The sequence below is a fragment of the Pelmatolapia mariae genome, linkage group LG9 (genome assembly GCF_036321145.2).
Source record: "Pelmatolapia mariae isolate MD_Pm_ZW linkage group LG9, Pm_UMD_F_2, whole genome shotgun sequence".
Lineage (NCBI taxonomy): Eukaryota > Metazoa > Chordata > Actinopteri > Cichliformes > Cichlidae > Pelmatolapia > Pelmatolapia mariae.
Window position 1 is genome coordinate 26421420 of NC_086235.1, and position 20337 is coordinate 26441756.

The following is a 20337-nucleotide window of genomic DNA, read 5'->3' on the forward strand; positions in this document are numbered from 1 at the left end:
AGCAGTTCTTCTAACTAACATTAACATAGTAATACCTGCAGCAGGAGCAGGGTTTGTTTTTCTTTAGAGAAAGGATCACTCCCAAAGAGAGGAAACTGAAAATATGTGGAGGCAATATAAAATGCCAGATGGCTTCACTGTATTATATCATAGTAGATGTTAAACTATTAAATGGTGTGTGATGCTTTATATTAATGAAGACATTTACTTCATAAATAAAACTAAAAACCTAAATATTAGTTTATAACAGTTCACAGAAGTGCAGGAAAAAGTTTCTGTCACAATTTCCTATATAGGGTTAGACCCCTGTTTAATCTTCAGATACTTCAGATTCACAGCTCCATCTCTGCTCTTCTGAAGTACAAAGTCTGGTCATCTGTTCATGACCTCAAGCTGAAGCACACAGGTTTTGCAATAAACCGTCAAGTCCAGCTCTGAATGGCTTAAAAGAAAAGAAATAAAGAGTTTTTTAAGGCCTTGTCAAAGACTTAACTTAATGACACTGAGATGGTGTGGCATGACCTTAAACAGACAGTTCATGCTCAAAAACCCTCCAATGTGACTGAATTGGAACAATTCTGCAAAGATGAGTGGGACAAAATTCCTCCAAAGACAATTACTAAAAAGACATTGCTAGTTATCGCAAATGCTTGATTGCAGTTGTCGCTGCTAAGGCCCAACCAGTTAATATATTTAGGAAGATATCCCTTTTCACACAGGTAGGTTGGAATTTTTCTTTCCCCTTAATAATAAACACCTTCATTTAGAAACTGCATTTTGTGTTTACTTGTGTTATCTCTGTCTGTCATTTGTTTAGTGATCTGAAACATTTAAGTGCGACAAACATACAAAAAATTGGAAATCAGGAAGGGGGGAAACACTTTTTCACAGCATTGTATACACTGCTCAAAAACATTAAAGGAATATTGAAAACATATCGGAGTCTAATGGGGGAAAATATCAAACTGATATAGGCTTTCAACACAAGCTGAAATAGAAACTCAGCGTGGTTGCAGCTTGTTGCTATGTCAGCTTAATTGCATGTTGGTCATGTGATTTGGAGATGCGGCACACAGAGTGTTAATAACACTCACCTTCATTCCACTTTAAAAGTGTTAATGCTATCTTATCTTAATAAACAACACTTTCAAATTCAAAACTAGAGTGGCACTAGAGGTGGCAAGAGATCATTTTAGGGTGGCGCATGCCACCCCATGCCACCTTTCTAGATCCGCCCCTGTGCTGGTCCAGTGTGTGAGGCCAGCCAGGGCAAAGTCTACCTCTGCACCCGTACCCACCTTGCAGGTGGGAGCGACTGGTGCTCAGCAGGTGCCTGCACCCGTTCCTGCTCCCTGGAGGAAAGCAGCCAAGCAGGAGAGGAGGTCAGAGGGCGCAAGGGAGCTGCTCAGCCGGCGTTGGAGGTCAGGGTTGTATCATATCATTTACACTTATCTGCTACGATGTTTAAATTGGTAGCTTGCTGACGGCTGACAGCATCCATCCCAAATCACAGTCATACCTGGAGCAGGCAGGGGTGAATCTAAAGGGGGGCATGGGGTGTACTAGACCATATTTATTTCAAGGCTTTCGGAACATCATCTGCCTCTCTTGCCTCGTATTCCTGGAATTCATGTTGTCTCAAGTCTCAGTTTTTCTCAGGTTCATGTGTCTCACAGTGGAAATTTGTGTTTGTTTTATGGTTTGTATTGTCTTGATCTTAGTGTGTATTGGTGTGTACAGTACTGATTTTGTTTGCATGGTTTTACCCTGATATTTATATTGCATGTTTCAGTGTTGTTGCATGATATCCTTTTAATCCACTGTGGACTGGGTGGACAATAGCAAGCACTTGTTGAACTGTGGGTGTGCCCTGAGGCGGCCTTTAGCCACCAAACTGACTTGTTAAAGGACAGGGTGAGCGCAGAGATGAAGGAAAAAAGCCAGTGTGGGAAAAGAAGGACCTGTTGCCTGATCTTGGGGTGCGACGGGTCATTCGCAGACGGACCGGCCACCGTAACACGGCAGTCCAGTCCATTCCTGCAAGAGGGGTGACAGTGGGAGACGACGCGTGTAATCGACAGCAGGGCAGAGGTGCACCTATGCTTGCATAGGTAAGTGAGAATCGCTTTCCCCACTGTTGTGCACCCAGTGCAGCTTTGTCAGGGGAGGGTCGCAGCGGCCATGCCAACTATGTAGCTGGCCAATGTCTGTCTGTTTCAAGGCGGTGCTACGAGGGAGGCTGCGTTTACAGTAATCAAGCTCAAATTGTGGAGTGCGGCTGGGCTGTGCTGCCCATCAGGCAGAGACAGGGCCGAGATAGGAGGTTCCTCCTTGGCTTTCTGGCTGGTGTGGTCTCTATTTAAGAAGAGGAATTCCTTCCCTGGTTTTAAATATAAGGAACATTTACCCGAGCGTGGCTGGACAATGGTATCACGGGGTTGGGGGATGGGGAATTGTTAGTTTATGTGAAACATTGTATTTTATTATTTCTTCAATAGTGCGTATGTTTTGCTGTCGGCAAGGGTTTTAGCATGCAGAGAACATTTTTATTGAATAAGCGTCTTTTAAAATTGTGTTTGTTAATTCCATTTTTTCTGCCTTCTCTGGAATAAATGGTCTGTTTAAGACCTGCTTAGTCTCTGTGCCCTGAGCGCTGATTCACTTGCTCCCCTCCTCCTTGTATACAAAAGAACTTTCTGGTGGGAAATTTAGACCTACCAGCTTTAGTGGCTACACATGCCATGTCTAGTTTCAGCTTCACTAGTTCAGGTCACAGTTTATTTGTCGCCATTGCCTTTTTGTTTCTACATTTTTTTAACAGCCAGAATAAAAGGCTCGCTTTTTGTTAAACTTCATTACTCTCCCTCTTGTTTTCTGCTTTTGGGTCCACTCCTCAAACACACCGGCCACCCAGGTCATAACAAATACATTATCTAAACTTAGCAGGTAGCTAGCATCCAACACAAATAACTTGGCAAAAACTTTATTTTTTTTATTGGTCAGAGTTCTGGCCTCAATAAAAGAGTGGCTACTTAGCCTTGATATGTAAAACAGTTTTGAAACTGGGTTTTTGGAGACCTGTGATGTGAATTTTTCTGTCTCTAAAGCACGCAAAAATATCTTAAAAAATGAACACACACAAAGAATCAGTACACAGAATCACTGACCACATGATTAAGAAATGTTGTTGTAAAAGCTGATAGAAACTTTGTTTGTTTTATCAGTTCTTCACCAGTGAAGTAAATCAGCCACAAACAGGCACTTTATCATTCATCATATCATATCATATACACAGTAACACCACAATAAGTACAGTGTCGTTGTTGTGCAGCAACACCACGCTATGATGTTAGTTAACTTAAACAGTAGGTTTCACAAATGTTAACATTACTTTGATCCTATACAGATGTTTCTGTCAGCATGCAGATGTTCACACGGCTGATGTCCAAGATTTTTGTCCTCCTGTTGCACTAGTTTGGACTATGATGCAGCTTGATTCATGTAGATGGTTTCTGTCTCTGGTTTGTTGAACTGTCTTGATCTAAACCAGCTGAAGAAAAAAACAAATTGAAATGAAACCAGTTTTTCGTTCATTTTTGTAGCTATGAATAATAAAGATCTACTTAATCCACTCAAAATAGAAGTGAAATTAACCATGTAGCCTGTAAATAGTTATAAATGACTATCATAGAAGCGGCTGACTCACCACTCAAATAAGACCAGTGTGATCACAAGCATTGTGATTCCCACAGTCTTCACTACAATGCAGACACCAAACAGTTTTCCTGACTGTTCATCTGCAAGGCAGCAAGATTTTAGAGCTACAAAATGATTAAATAAGAGGAAGACGAACATTTCACATCAAACACGGCCCCCTGAGGTGACTCAACTAGGATGCTATCTTTGTGGCTGTGTGCTGCTTTCTCTTCCCTTGCTTAGATACAGCTAACTTGCAGCAAACCCCAGTCATCATTTTTGCCTCAGACTAGTCTTGAGGCTTAATTCTTCGGCTTATTGTAGAGTAGTGTGACTAGAAAAGTTAATATTATCACCTTCTGTTATTTTGTGACCGTTTTTTTTTTATTTGTGCATTCGTTCTTTTCATGATGAAAGTGGCTGTACTGTGTTTTTTCAGCTAATTTAGGATAAAGTTAATGTTTCTTTTATAGGTTTTTTACCGTCCTTTAAAAAAAAAAAAAATTAATTAAAATATGTTTGGAAAATGTCCGTGTTTTTCTTGTCTCTTTTTAAGCACTTTATGTAAGACAATTACTTTCTGACATAAATTTACAGTTTAATGTTGAAATATTGATGCAAAATGCATTTGATTACCACTTGAAGTTATATATTAATGTTAGTTTTCATGGACACAAAATATGTGAATACAACACATCAGTAGCTTCAGCCTTTACCTGTAACAGTCACATGAATCTCTGCTGATGTCTGATTACCCAGATCATTAGTGGCCACACAGTAATAAACTCCTCCATCTGTTACATTGAAGCTGTAAATCTCTCCTTCAGATACTTTCACAGCTCCATCTCTGCTCTTCTTCAACCAGGTGAAGCTGCTGACTGGAGGTTTGGCTCTGCTGGAGCAGGTCAGGTTCACCCAGCTGCCTGCTGACACCAAACCTGATGGACTGATGGATGCTGAGGTGTCTTTAGGAGCATCTGAGAAAAAGAAAGAAAATGATATCTCATAAATTATGATTAGTTGGCAGGATATTACTACCTGTAATTTATTGCAGATTACTTGTATTTGCTTAATCTTTTACTAAATGTTTGAGGTGTGAAATAAACCGCAATGGAGCAAAATATGGGTGTGCGTGGTTGGAGGATGTGTGCGCGCGTGTGCGCGTGCGAGGGGGGGCGCGAACATTTTTCTTGTAAACAAAGGGGGGCCCAGCAAAAAAAGTTTGGGAACCACTGTCCTATATGATTCAGTTCAACAACAAACTCTGATTGTCTTACATGAAACACTGAGAGTCTCTTCTGTCTCTGCTGTCTTGGTGTCTTTTCCTTGGTTCACAGGATATCTGGCAGAGCAGCTGATCTTCTTTCCATCATGTGTGTCTGACAGAGTGATGGTCTGCTGGATTTTAGTTGTAAAGCTTCCATCTGTGTTTTCCTCTATTTCGTTGTGAGAGTCTTGTTGGAGATTCCAGGTGAGTTGAGGAGGGGAGTGTGGACAGGGAGTGAGAGCTGAGCAGGTTATAGTGACAGACTCCTTCTCCTTCAGATCACCTGGGATTGTAATACTGGGCCTCCAAGGAGAATCTAGGGTTTCACATGAAACATAGTTTGTACACTGATAATACAGGAAAGACAGAATTTCAAAAAAATATATAATAATTTAATTTTACATTCAAAAATCATAAAACTGAAAAGACTCAGCATTTACTTTTTTAACTGTCAAAGAGCCAAAGAAGAACAAAACTGTTTCTCCAAACATTAACATAATGGTAGTGTTTAACAACAAAAAATAGAGAGAGAAAATATTTGAATAGGTATATTTCTGTGACATCTGACCTGTTAATAATATAATTAGACTTTTCATTGGTTAATATTAACATCAAAACTCTCTTACCTTTAATTGTTATTTGAACAGGTTCACAAAAAGCTGTTGATCTGAACGGCCAGTTCATAATTCTGAAGTAGTATGTGTTTGTATAATTTGTGGTTAAATTGGAAAACAGAGTGGTGCAGCTTTTCTCCTTCAGGTTTCCTGTAATATTCATTGGATAGATGTTAACCGTCCCACTGCTGTTGAAAATCACGTTTTCTGGATGAGCTTTAATGTTGTTATCATTTTTAATCCAAACTCCAAAAACTGATCTTGTGCTGTCAAACTTTTCTGCTCCAGTTTCACTAAATTTACATGGGATTTGTAAACAAGATCCACTCAGAGCTTCCATCTCTGTTGGTGCAGTGATGAACAGGTTTGAATCCTGAGAACAAGCGGCCAAAGAGTCTGGGAATCCAGAGAGCAAAATTAAAATGTGTAAATCTAAATGAAGAGAAAATTCATATTTACAAAACTGACTTTTAGTGTCATGGGTTTGCTTTTTTCTCCTGTTCTGTCCACACATTCAGAATAAAATGTTTCACTTAACTTATCTCTATCTGCACTGATCTGTCAGACTGTAAATGACTGAAATAAGACGGCTCACTTGGAATAAAGAGGAGACTCAGTAACACGATGTCTGTCATGATGTTCACAGACTGGACTGTGACAAAACTCATCACCTGTACAGAAAAAAGATATATATTTACACACATAAAATATCAAACCAGAAAATGTCTTTAATAAGGTGTTTTTTTTTTGTAATAAACACAATTACTAAAATGTAAAAACAAATGTCTTACCAAATAATCAGACTGCTACAGACGAGAGACGACAAAGTAAAAGTCAATGTGAGATTTCAGCAGAAATAGAGCGAGTGAAACACTTCTCTGTTTAGATGTTGTAATGTCAAAGCAAACAGACCTGTGATGCTTTTGGTTTTCTGTCTTTCTTTATTCAGTGAGTCTGCTTTTTATGTTCCCATCATGCACTCTGCTCTCACTTCAGATGCTGCCACTCCCACCTGCCTGCTTCTACATTCACCTGTGCTGACTCTTCCCTCACACGATAACCTGTTCCTCATTTCCATCAGTTGTCTTCTTAATTGGCTTTTTCTTACCACTTTATTCCTGATCTTCATTATACTGTAGTCTGTGCATTCAAGGCAGTGGTGGGAAATTTTTCATGTGTGTTTCCCACACTCACTGAAATAATACCTCAGGTGCCAATTTAATCATTTGAGCCCCCAAACCCCCTTTTTGATATGTTTCTTCTCAGTTTGCTGGCTGGATTTACACAGTGCTTTTCTTGTCTTACTGAACATTCTGATCACTTTTAACAACATGTCACACTTTTTGTATACATCCATAACCTACAGCATTTCACCCAATGGTAGCTGGACATTTATTTCAAGATTGCTCCCATATGAATAACAGATCCCATAAGAAGATACAAAACATGTTGGCACGAACATAAAGACTCACATTTAAAAAGCTGAAGTATGTGGAGATTACATTTTGCAGAACTATTACCGTTTTTGTGGAAAAAAGAGTTCCTCCTTCAACTTCTGCTTCTTGTTATAACCACAGGAAATCACCTGAAAATAGTTAGCACAGGTGAAGTTAAGACAAAAACTGAACTTAAAAAGCAGCCGGATGTTGTTTGTGTACTTTCACTAAACTGTAAAAGAGACACATTTATAGGTTTCATGTGCGTATTTCTTGTTAATGTAATGCTACTTCACTACAGTTCTCGTATTTTCTTCAGTTTCTTCACCTCAGAGTTCTTTGTAGCCTTCACTCGTCTTTACATATCTTGCTCTCCTCCTGGGTCTGTCACGGCCCGGAGGATCAGCAGGCCGCTGATTAGTGGTTTTGTCTCTCCCTCTCCCTTTCACATTCTCTATCTCTCTCTTGCCAGGGCAGAACTCAGTGCGGGTTCACGCCCTCGGCCCACGCCCCTCTGAAGAGGAAACACCTGGGCCTCATCAGTGCAGGCAGAATTTAAGCCAGGGAGTGGCTTCTACTCTTCGCTGGATCGTTGCGTGTGACTCGCATCAGTGCAGCCTAGCTCAGAGCAAGTTCACTTTTGTTTCTCTGTGCAATCCTTCTAACGTGTGTTTGTTCTGTAAATAGATCCCCTGGACCCGACCTTGTGTTCCCTGAGTGGATTCCTGTTTTTGTGAGTGTTTGGAGAGAGACTGATCGCGAGTGGAGATTGTCTGAAGAGGAGCAAGTGTCTTTTTCCCTACCTGGATTCCCCCGGAGCCATTTTCCCTGTCACCGCTTTGTATATAGCATCACCCCTGCACTATTTGTATATACACCTGGTGGAACTATAGTAAATGTCTACTGTGTGCCTCTAAGCTTCTGAGTCCTGCGTGTGAGTCCTCAAGCGAACTGTGACAGGGTCATAGTGCCCCAGGTTTTTGGGGGATTTTTTGTTTGTTTTTGTGCAGCAGATATAAAATAATTAATTGTAACTATTAAGCTCACCTGATGTCACTGCACAACAAACTGTCGTTATTGTGGTGAAGCTTCTCACGATATATGATTTATTGTTGGCACTAAAAGAACCACTCCAGACATAGCAGAGAAACCCATTTACATGGCAGCTTTTGGCTGGCATGTAAATCTATTTATCAACCAATAAATGACTGATTAAATAAAAGCAGAAACATTTAAACACATTGGGGAAGTTTATTATCAGTCAAAGTTTCTGCCACCTGTGTGAGTACAGGCACACAAATTTCTGTGACAAACCTTTGCAATTTTCTTTCTTCCACACGTGATGTCATCTAAATATGATCTCTAGTGATTTAGTCAGCCTTTTATGCACATATATGAACACATGAATCAAACTCAGAGCTCTCTGAAGAGAAGCAAACTACTGAAGTGTAAATTTCATACCATCAGTGATAAAAGTGTAGTCCATATCAGTCATCAAATACATCATATACTAACCAGTTATATCTATATTAAAGTCTAAACAACATTAAAGTCTAAAGTCCAAACAGGTTTTAAAGCAGTTCTTATAACTAACATTAACATAGTAATACCTGCAGCAGGAGCAGGGTTTGTTTTTCTTTAGAGCAGGGGTAGGCAACCTTTCTGATGACAAGTGCCATCTAAAATTTCCTCAGAAGCCAGTGTGCCATATGATTGCATTAGCAATAAATTTAATAACGCTCTATATTAACAGTTACACACTATATAGAACAACTTTATAGAGTTATATTTGTTTGCAGATGTTGGCAGCTATCAGCGAATAGTTATCAGCTATTTTGAAGCAAAAAAAGACTTTTTATCCATAACAAGAACTCCACAACAGCAAATGCACTGTACAACAGAAAATGCAAATGCTATTTATGGTCTCCTCACAACAATGATAAGAAAAATAAACTGAGCCAATATGGCATGTTTGTTAATACACATGATAATGTGATCTCTGGTCTCCCACTCAGAGACTCAGGTCTCTGAGTGTCCAGTGTTCAGACGGCTACCTGAGGACACTCTTCATGTGAGAGAAAATCTGGTCACACAGATATGTAGAGCCAAATACTGTCAATAAGGCCTCTGCAATGTTCTGAAGACAGTTAAACCTGTCAGGTAGTGATGTCCAGCAGGTGAAAATGCAACCTCCATGAACACGCACAGCTATGGATTCCAGCTGCTTCGATGTTGCATTAACTGGCATTAACTCAGCCAGTTAATGCGAGACAAGTCTAGCTGCTCTTTAAAGTTTTCTGGTTTGATCAGAAAAGAAAACATTGGTCCATACACCTGAAAGTCCCAAAAACGCATTGTGAATTCTGTCTCGAGTCTACGGATGTATCCGTGTATTTCCGTGGTGCTGATGCTGCGCTGAGTGCACAGCTCCTGAAGCTTTTGAAGTGTCGGAATGTGGAAAGCTAACAACGTCCCTCTCACCGGTAGGCTAAGTTATGTTTAGCCAATTACAAGTTGAATCTGGTAGTTGGGGTTGTTAGCTAAGATACCGTCATTAAGAAGGGGCACAACCAATGTGTCTATGCGAGCTATGCAACCTTTCTGATGACACGCAGTGAGATTAACTCACTGCGTGTCGTGCCCAGGGCTGGACTGGGACAAAAAAATCGGCCCGGGTATTTTGACTAGAGACCGGCCCACCAGGTATTACAGGAAAAGCCATAAAGCCTTTGAATGAAAACAAACACTGTTGTGACAGTGATGTACACTGTCTTGTTGGTATATATGTATGATTTCTATACATTTTACATCAGATAAAAACTTTGGGTGTAAGATTCAGATAATTATTTAATAAAAGCCAGACATTTTAAATGAGAATAAGAAAGAAAAGTATTTCTTTGTGCCCCCCTTTCCCTGTTAATGCCCTACCTGGCCCCCCTGGCAAAACTTTGCTAGACCCGCCCCTGCACAGTTACCAGCTGTCAGCTACATAGAAAAGGATCCTGGTGTTATTTGTCTCTCAGAAACAGCTCATAACTTCCCTTCAACTCATTCATGTCACCTAAAAGGTAAACCTGTTTCCCCATCACCTGTTCAGCTCTGATGATTCAGTAAGGACATCTCCTGGTTTCATCTTCATGTTTCCCTCTCACCACATATCCAAACCGACATCATGACCAGCAGCTTTTACAGCTGTGGCTCCAGCAAACATCAGGTGATACTATAAAATTAATATTAAATTAATTCTAACAGCAGCTGATCAAGCTTAAACGTGCTGCTGTTGTTTAGCGCGACATCCGGCGGTTTCCTCTTTCTGGCGCAAAGTGGGCAATAAACAAGCCGATCAGCTGATCATCGATCAGTTTCATGATTGAAGTAGCAACAGGAGGGGGAGGGGGAGAGAATGACAGAAAAGGCAGCTTTTGAGTGAACGATAGGCTATAGGCTAATTGCTAACTGCAACAACAGTACGTCGTTCAAGTGGAACAGCAAAGCACAAGTACGAAAGCCAAGGGGGTTGTCACATGATTCGGAAGGCATTGTGGGCATTGTAGGCATTCTGGGCTCAGCCAATCAGAGCCAGCGGATTTCGTTACGCGGGCAGAAATATTGCCGTTAAGTGCCTTCGTAACTTGAATTTTTCGTTAAATGGGGTATTCATAAGTCGGGGTTCCACTGTATAGGGTTAGACCCCTGTTTAATATTCAGATACTTCAGATTCACAGCTCCATCTCTGCTCTTCTGAAGTACAAAGTCTGGTCATCTGTTCATGACCTCAAGCTGAAGCACACAGGTTTTGTAACAGGGCAATTATCAAAAACATACCGTCAAGTCCAGCTCTGAATGGCTTAAAAGAAACGAAATAAATAGTTTTTTAAGGTCTTGTCAAAGATTAAACATAATGACACTGAGATGGTGTGGCATGACCTTAAACAGACAGTTCATGTTCAAAAACCCTCCAATGTGACTGAATTGGAACAATTCTGTAAAGATGAGTGGGCCAAAATTCCTCCGAAGCTTCGTAAAAGACAATTACTAAAAAGACATTGCTAGTTATTGCAAATGCTTGATTGCAGTTGTCGCTGCTAAGGGTGGCCCAACCAGCTAATATATTTAGGAAGATATCACTTTTCACACAGGCAGGTTTAAAAAAAATTTCCCCTTAATAATAAACACCTTAATTTAGAAACTGCATTTTGTGTTTACTTGTGTTATCTCTGTCTGTCATTTGTTTAGTGATCTGAAACATTTAAGTGCGACAAACATACAAAAAATTGGAAATCAGGAAGGGGGGAAACTCTTTTTTACAGCATTGTGTACACTGCTCAAAAACATTAAAGGAAGACTGAAAACATATCAGAGTTTAATCGTGGAAAATATCAAACTGATATAGGCTAGTTATGTGCGATACAAAGCTAAATTCAGGGTGGTGTCAACAATACGGATCTGATACCGATACTTTGTTGTATTTCAAATTATAGCTTCATAATTATTACAAGACATCAGACTACTTCTTCTTATTGTTTAATTATGAAGAATTGTAATATAGAAATCAAGAACCTGAAGCTTTTTGTTAATTCATGTGGTTTAAACATGTATATCTTGTCATTTAACATATATATACTTGCCTGGACATTTCAACAAAAACATTCAACATTCACACTTTCTTTCATTCACAGTAGTGCTGTGCCACACTACAAATTTTTGGTTTTGATCCAATACCAAGTAAATACAGGGCCAGTGTCGTTTACACTTATCTGATACGGTGTTTAAATTGGTAGCTTGCTGACATCATCCGCCCCACATCACAATCATACTTGGAGCAGGCAGGGGTGAATCTAAAGGGGAGCATTGGTTGTACTGACCATATTTATTTTAAGGCTTCTGGAAAATCGTGTGTGTCTCTTGTCTCATTCTCCTGGAATTCACGTTGTCTCAAGTCTCAGTTTTTCTCAGGTTTATGTGTCACACAGTGGAAATTTGTATTTGTTTTATGGTTTGTGTTGTCTTGATCTCACTGTGTATTGGTGCGTACAGTATATTTATTCCTGTCAACAGGGACTTTAGCATACAGAGAAAGTTTTTATTGCATAAGTATCTTTTAAAACTGTGTTTGTTAATTCCTTTTTTCTTCCTTCTCTGGAATAAATGGTCTGTTTAAGACCTGCTCAGTCTCTGTGCCCTGAGCTCTGATTCACTTGCTCACCTCCTCCTTGTATGCAAAACAATTTTCTGGGGTGACATTTAGGCCTACCAGCTTTAGTACACAAAGCACTAGTGGCTGTACATTTCATGTCTGGCTTTAGCTTCACTAGTTCGGTGGTATAGTTTATTTGCCTTTTTGTTTCTACATTTTTTTAACAGCCAGAATAAAAGGCTCGCTTTTTGTTAAACTTTGTTACTCTCCCTCTTGTTTTCTGCTTTTGGGTCTGCTCCTCAAACACATCAGCCATCCAGTTTGTAACAAATACATTATCTAAGCTTAGCAGGTAGCTAGCATCCAACACAAATAACTTGACAAAATGTCTTTTTTGTTTTATTGGTCAGGGTTCCGGTCTAAGCATTGATATGTAAAAATGTTTGCTCTCATTAACTGGTTTGCAGCACTGCACACCAAGATATTTTCCTGTTGTACTCTGACACACTTGACCGCCATTAGAGGGAAGAGCTCACAAAAAGAGACAGACAGCGCTTCCTGTTCAAGAGACACAAGGTCATAGTAAACGCAAGACAGCCTTACAGCCTTACATTTACTGAACAAACAATATCTTAAAAAGTGAACACACACAAAGAATCAGTACACAGAATCACCGAACGCATGATGAAGAAATGTTGTAAGAGGCTGCATGTCTGTACTGGCAGAGATGAAAGAAACTATGTTTGCAGAACTTCCTCAGTAAGGTTCTGTTTTTAATTCATCAGTTCTTCACCAGTGAAGTAAATCAGCCACAAACAAACACTTTATCATTCACCATATCATATCATATACACAGTAACACACAATAAGTACAGTGTCATTGTTGTGCAGCAACAGCAGACAGCTGAGTCTTGAAATAGATCCAGATAGTAATTATTTTTAAGCAGCTGTCGGCAAATGTTAAGGCAAATAACAGATTTGCATGCAAAAGGTGTTAGTTAAACTTAAACAGTAGATTTCACAAATGTTAACATTACTTTAAGTACTATACAGATGTTTCTGTCAGCATGCAGATGTTAACACTGCTAATCTCCAAGACTTCTTGTCCTCCTGTTGCAGACACTTGTTTTGGATTATGATGCAGCTTCGTTCATGCAGATGGTTTCTGTTTCTGGTTTGTTGAAGTGTTTTGATCTAAACCAGCTGAAGAAAAAACAAATTAAAAAGAAACCAGTTGTTGGTTTATTTTTGTAGTTATGAATAATAAAAATCTACTTAATAGACTCAAAATAGAAGTGAAATTAAGCCAGATAGCCTGTAAATAGTTATAATTGACTATCATAGATGCAGCTGACTCACCACTCAAATAAGACCAGTGTGCTCACAAGCAGTATGATTCCCACAGTCTTCACTACAATGCAGAAACCAAACAGTTTTCCTGACTGTTCATCTACAAGGCAACGAGATTAAGAAAATCGAACATTTCACATTAAACACAGCCCCTTGAGGTGACACGACTATGATGCTTTCTATGTGGCTGTGTCCTGTTTTCTCTTCACTCACTTAGATGCAGCTAACTCCAGTCGTCAGTTTGAGACATATCAGTCTTGAGTCTTAATTCTTTGGGTTATTGTAGAGTAGTGTGACTTGAGATTATTATTATTATTATCACCTACTGTTATTTTGTTACCAGTTTTTGTGGGGTTTTTCTTCTAATGATATGAAAGTGGCTCTACTGTGTCTTGTAGGTTAATTTTAGGCTAAAGTTCATTCTTGCGTTTTTATCGTCCTTACAAAAATAAATAATAAAAAAAATAAAATATGTTTAGAAAATGTCTGTATTTTTCTTGTGTCGCTTGTGTTTTTTTGTTACTTTCCCAAATCGATTTACAGTTTAATGTTGACATATTGATGCAAAATGTTTGATTTGATTACCACTTGAAGTTACATATTAACATAGCTTTCATGGACACAAAAAAGGAAGATATGTGAATATAACACATCAGTAGCTTCAGCTTTTAGCTGCAACAGTCACGTGAATCTGTGCTGATGTCTGATTACCCAGTGTCACGATCCTGGGTCTCTGACCCAGTATTTTCAGTTTACATATTGAGTTCTTAAGTTATTCCTTTATTATGTTGAGTAATTTGGATTATCTTTTGGTTGCCTTTAGTTTAGTTATGCTTCACTTAGGTCCTCTGTGTTAGTCTTTCATGTTTCTTGTCTACTTGTCCATGTTGTGAAGTTGTATTGTCATGTCTGCTTTCCATTCTGTTTCCTGTTTTATTTCGAAGGTCTGTGTCCTATGTCAGTGTAGTCAGCTTTGCTTCCTTTGTCTCGTTATGTCAGATTAGTGTCAGTTGTTTCCCATTCCCCTAATCACCCTTGTCGGTATTTAGTCTGTGTTTCTGTTCATTTTTTGTCAGGTCGTCTGTTGTTCATGTCATGTGCTCCACGCTATGTTTCTAGTAGTAATGGCCAAATGAAGCTTTCTGAAGCATTGAAGCTTGTATTGAAAAACGGTTCATTACTCGAAGCTTTTCAAAACAGTCCTCTCTGGTGACATCTGGTGGCCAAAAATATGAAGAGCAGCTTGAATCCACAAACTAAAACCAACTGCTTCATTATGATTGCCCACTCTACAGAGTGGAGTTCTGTCTGATATTAGGCCGCGGTTGTGTTGCTTTAAACGTGTATTTTTTGGGGTGACAAAAATGTTGTTTATTTCTTTAATAAATAATTTTGACCAGTAAACTCTCCTTGTTTAAACATGCACCATTGTGTGGTCTTTCTTTACTTGTGACTTCTTGATGTTGATAAATACAATAATTGATAAATACCGCATTACATATAATATACATATAATAATGTACAACACATTATGGAGTATGCTTCTGCTGTGAGGTCCTGCCTCCATGTACTTATGCAGTTAATCGCCGGACAGGTATATTTATAAATAATATTATATTAGGGAAATTTTCCTAGACATATTTTTGACCTGGGGGTAGAATTGATTGTGAACTGGAAAGGGAAAATGCTTATGAACTTGCAAATTACAACATGATGCATTTAAGGTAACCCTTTTTCATTTGTATTTAAGAAGAAAATTTGTTCCACTGTGTGATGGCCGAACCTGTTTCTTTTCGTGGAGATAATTTCTCCTGCCTTAAGGAAAATCCCTTCACATGGCACAGAAGAGGCTGGAGTGCAGAGAAACTGGTAGAGATGCAGTTATACAGTCTACCTGGGCCCCACAAACTATCAGCTAAAGAGAATAAATAAATTAAATTGCTGCACATTTGGCAGACTAACATTTTAAGATTATTTAAAAAATAAAATATGTCTTTTTATAACATTAATTGTAAAGAGTCAAATGGAAGTCTTTCTAAAGTTATTTAATGATATTTATATTATGAAAAGCAGATTTTTGACATTTTAAGTTTTTCCCGTTGTCAAATAAAATAAACACGCACAAAACAAAAGCAAACAACAAGAACACAAAACTGGAAAACCCACCCGATTGACCAAAATCAACTCAAAATACTCCCACACAACAAAAACTCCTCTATTCCTTGCTGGCTCCAAATCTCTCAGTAAAAATCTGTCACCATCAAAACACTCCACAAATCCCGTGAATGATTCACTTCCTTATAAACAATTGAATCAGATACCAAAGCAGTTATGTTCTAAATGAAGCTTCGGACGTCACTGATCACGTGAATCTGAAGCAGTGTTTTGATTTTTTTGACACACGCACCGGAGCGTCAGCTTCAAGCGGGCCATCACTAGTTAGGTTTCATGTGCAGGTTTTTCATGTTGTTTGTGTAGTTCTCCCAGTTTAGGTTAATATTAGTTTTACTTCAATTTGCCTTGCTCTTTGTTTATACCTTTTTTTACTAGCCTCATAAGCCTCAGCCTCCTGATACAAGTTTTGTTCCGCGTTCCATTTTGTATGCATTTTGGGTCTTCTACGTCACTCTATACAGTCTGCCTCCGCACGACTGTGACACCCAGATCATTAGTGGCCACATAGTAATAAACTCCTCCATCTGTTACATTGAAGCTGTAAATCTCTCCTTCAGATACTTTCACAGCTCCATCTCTGCTCTTCTTGAACCAGGTGAAGCTGCTGACTGGAGGTTTGGCTCTGCTGGAGCAGGTCAGCTTCACCCAGCTGCCTGCTGACACCAAACCTGATGGACTGATGGATGCTGAGGTGTCTTCAGGAACATCTGAAGAAAAAAAGAAATCCTGTGAACCATGTTTAGCTAACAAGATTAAAAAAAAGAAAAGAAATAAATTATATCCCATAAATCAAGATTATTTGGCAGAACAAAAAAAATGATTGTCTTACATGAAAAACTGAGAGTCTCTTCTGTCTCTGCTTCTGTCTCAGATATTTTCACAGCTCCATCTCTGCTCTTCTGAAGAACAAAGTCTGGTCATCTGTTTGTGACCTCAAGCTGAAGCATACAGGTTCTGCTGCAGGACAATGACCCAAAAAACACCACATGTGTGTTCTGAATGGCTTAAAAGAAACAAAATAAAGACTTTTGCGAAGCCTTGTCAAAGACTGAACTGAAGCCGATCCAATGTGGCTGAATTGCAATAATCCTGCAAAGATATGTGGGCCAAGATTTCCCACAGTGAGACTCATTGCTAGTTATTGCAAATGCTTAATTGCAATTTTTTAAGACAAAATCATTGTCTTAACTTCACCTGCCAATGGTGAAGCCAGCGGCTAACAAACAGCCATTATAACTCATCGTACATAGTGACGGTGAGATGAAGCCTCGTGATGAACTGAAGCTTTCCATCCATCTGGTCGACCCATGGTTCGAAGCATTGTGATGATTCATTTGCTCTACTGCGCCATCAAGGGGACGATTCAAGTGAAACAGGCTCTTTGATTATAATGATGTGATGTGTAAACCTCTAAACTGAATAAATAAATTGTTTTCATGGTTATTTATCCCGAATATTGTCTCAGTATGTCTGATACAAAAGATAGTTTTGGTATGATTGTGTAACTGTGTAATCATGCTTATGTACATCGGGATAATGACACAAAGTAGTGTGTGGCGCTTCACTTTTTAAAAAACTAAAAGACAGAAATTAGATTATAGGATCTGTAGTGTTGTTTATTTATATTATGGTACTTATCAATTGTGATATTTATTACTGTGTGCATACTTTATTAGGAGAGATGAGATTTAAAAAAAAAAATCTCTTCCTTGCTGGTTCCATCGAAGAAGAAATGCTCAAGTAACTATGTAGCACATACGTAATCCAATTCCACAACACAATGTGATGGGGGAAATCAGCTGTGTTTTGCTGTTCATTTTATTTCGAATCTGGCGCGAATCGGCGAGCCAGTTCCTGAATCAGTCACATGGTACGGACTGCCTGCGAGGCCTCGAACGTCCAACCCGTTCTCACTCCCGAGGCGTAAAATACTGACGATTTGTCACGTCCCTTAACTTCTCATGCTGACGCTAAAGGTACCCTTCCACGTTTTTATGTGACGCTGTGGGTTGTCAATTCATTCCAATATGATCCCGCTCGCGGCGATCAGAGACGCTTCAAGCAGAGGCTCCAGCCATCCATTTACACCAAATAATAACCCCGTCACGGCGAAACATGACGCCGTGAAGCACAATCTAACTATAGAACCGGGGACCCTCTCCGCGAACGGGGTTTTCTCCCGAATTTAATGCTTTCTTTTAATGACATCGTTAACATTTCTCAACAAAAACACATGAAAGTATCACTGATAATTCAACAATAAAATCGCTTCATGTTGTGGCCATCACACAGTGTTTTTCAAAGTGATTCACGATCTGAAAGTGCGCAGATTTAACGTACATAATCCTTTGTTAGGTTTATTATTTTCATTTCACACGTAAAACACATTTATAGATTAATTCACCACTCCTGTTAGTTTTGGATGCGCTCGGCTCCAACCAATCAGACGCAACCGGTGTAAGCAAAGGATGATGGGAGAACGGAGAGACCCATTTATAAGAATAAGAAAATGAGGCGGAACTGATTGATTCTAATGCAGGTATGTAAAAAATACATATATTTAAAGTAATACCTTGAAGTGTGTTTCAAAGTTTGTTTTTCGTAAAAGCTTCAAACAAACAGAGGTGACTGATCTCGGAAACGATTTAATGCATTTAAAAATGGCTACAGCTACCGTCAGCATGCTTGCTAGGTAACGACTACACGTGGCTACTGCAGCATTAGCCATTTAATCCAACGATGATGGATTAAATCTATTACAAACATTAAAGGACTTGTGTGTTGCAAAATACCCTCACATGGTGCGTAAAGCAGTTTTTGCGCTAAGAGTTCTGCTAGCTCTTTATAAACTGATGATGCTAACGTTAATTGCTAACGTTAACCGGAGCAACAAGACTGAAAATCATTTGAGTTGCGTTAGTTATTTGTTTATGTCACTGAGTTCTGCAAAATCTCTTTCCTCTTTAGCTTGAAAATGAGTGATTCAGAGGATCCCGAGCTGGAGGAAGAGCTTCAGGCTGCTGACGAACTCCTTCAAGATATGCAGGTAAAGTAAACGTTATATTATTAATTTTTATTAATTTTATTTTATTTTATTTTATTTTATTAATAATTTTTTTAAATAAATTTTTATATATGTGTATATACAAGTTTATGTCAAATTAAGTTGGTAAACTTAAGATGTTTGATAATCTTTGCTTTAATCATAGACTGTATTTTAGGTGTTCCCTTTGTTCCTTGTTAATTGGTAGAATGATGCACAGAGTGAACCTCAGCCAAGACCAGTGCGCTGGAAAAAACGTGACAGACAGGGAGATTTTATTCCTCAAAGGCCATCAACCAGTCGAAGTACTACTTGCATGCCAGGTGGTCAGTGTTCACACAACCACTGATTTTATCTCACAACTTGTTTTCACCAAACAATTTCAGTAATTAAATATTCTTCAATCTCTTTTTTCCCCCCAGTGTCCAGAGATCAGCATCAATGTCCACGTGAAGAAACTAGTTATGTTGCCAGTGTCAACCCAACAAAAGGTACTTTACCTTCTTGTATATATTGTGATTTCTGTTTACTTTTATATTTGTTGTTATAGTTGAGTTAGGCAGGGCTTTTGTGCAGTCCTAAGAAACATACTGCCTAGGGTGTTTTTCACTATGTGGAAGAGTTTCTTCCTTTCTTTCTTTTTTTTTCTGTTAGTGTATGGAACTGAGGTGCTTCGTCAGGAGCTCCTTCAGTTGTTGGAGGATGGAGAAGAGGACGCAGCCATGACTTGTGAGACGTCGTCTGAGTCAGCTGCTACTCACTGGGCGATCAGAAATATGGTGTCCTCGCAAAAGTGGAAAGAGGCCAGGCCTTGTCTTATAGACAATATGTTAGCTACTCTGGATCCACAGTCACACCGTGTGTGTCAGTGTGGCAAACAAGTAGTTGTGAGGTGTCTGGACTGCCTGCCTCTTCCATTCCTTTGTGCTGACTGTGATATTGCAGTTCACACACGCTTTGTCCTGCACAACAGAGAGGCAGTAACAGGAGGGTTTTTGCAGCCTTCATCAGAGTTTCACAAGCCAATTGGTACGGTTTTTAAGTCTTATGCGTTTCTTGCTATGTACTATGAGTGGGTGCTGTTATTGTATATTTATTGTGTATCAGTTAATTTCCAATTCTTTTTATATATATATTGTGTGTTTTAATGTTAGTTCGGCTGTTGCCTGTCCAAAGGCCAGACCATGTGTGTGACTGCCCAGCAGGTAACGTTGAGGTTTCACCCGGCTCAATTGTGGCTCTTGTAACCATAAATGGTAAGTTGCCCTTTTGTCACACACTACATACACAATAGATGTGTTTGGAGGTTTAATTGCAAATTGTGCATTGCTATCTTGGTTTGAATTGCCCTCGGCCCGCAGTATGTATGTATGTGGGCACCTGTCAAAGGTCATTTGGATTTACCAGATCAATTTGAAAACAACATGAAATCCTCACAACATGAAAAAAATGAATGCTTTGAGCCATGACTGAATTTATCCTTATCCTTTCTAAAGGCCGTTATAACCTTGCACTGCCAGTGGTGAGATGCACCAGCTGTGGCCTAATGTGGTCCTCCTCAGTTAAGGACATCCTGGGTAGTGGATATTGGCCTGGCACCTTAAATTTCTGCACCCTGT

General features: G+C 39.2%; 1 protein-coding gene and 2 long non-coding RNA genes across 3 annotated transcripts in view; 2 read left to right on the top strand and 1 right to left on the bottom strand.

Moving 5' to 3' along the window:
• Window positions 1-1276: 1276 nt before the first annotated feature.
• The window catches only part of LOC134634171 (B-cell receptor CD22-like), a 40270-nt gene continuing 21209 nt past the window's right edge, over window positions 1277-20337 (bottom strand). Inside the window, exons 5-9 of the mRNA XM_065471653.1 lie at window positions 4974-5279; window positions 4413-4673; window positions 3707-3797; window positions 1900-2037; window positions 1277-1352 (exon numbers count right to left, since the gene is read on the bottom strand). Coding sequence (XP_065327725.1) covers window positions 1277-1352; window positions 1900-2037; window positions 3707-3797; window positions 4413-4673; window positions 4974-5279 — 872 coding nt within the window. The remainder of the gene's footprint in view (window positions 1353-1899; window positions 2038-3706; window positions 3798-4412; window positions 4674-4973; window positions 5280-20337) is intronic.
• On the top strand, window positions 18623-19185 carry LOC134634668 (uncharacterized). Its single transcript, XR_010094862.1, has 3 exons — window positions 18623-18721; window positions 18927-19044; window positions 19141-19185. It is a non-coding gene; the product is annotated as an uncharacterized LOC134634668 (long non-coding RNA).
• On the top strand, window positions 19377-20263 carry LOC135933562 (uncharacterized). Its single transcript, XR_010573812.1, has 3 exons — window positions 19377-19747; window positions 19873-19974; window positions 20215-20263. It is a non-coding gene; the product is annotated as an uncharacterized LOC135933562 (long non-coding RNA).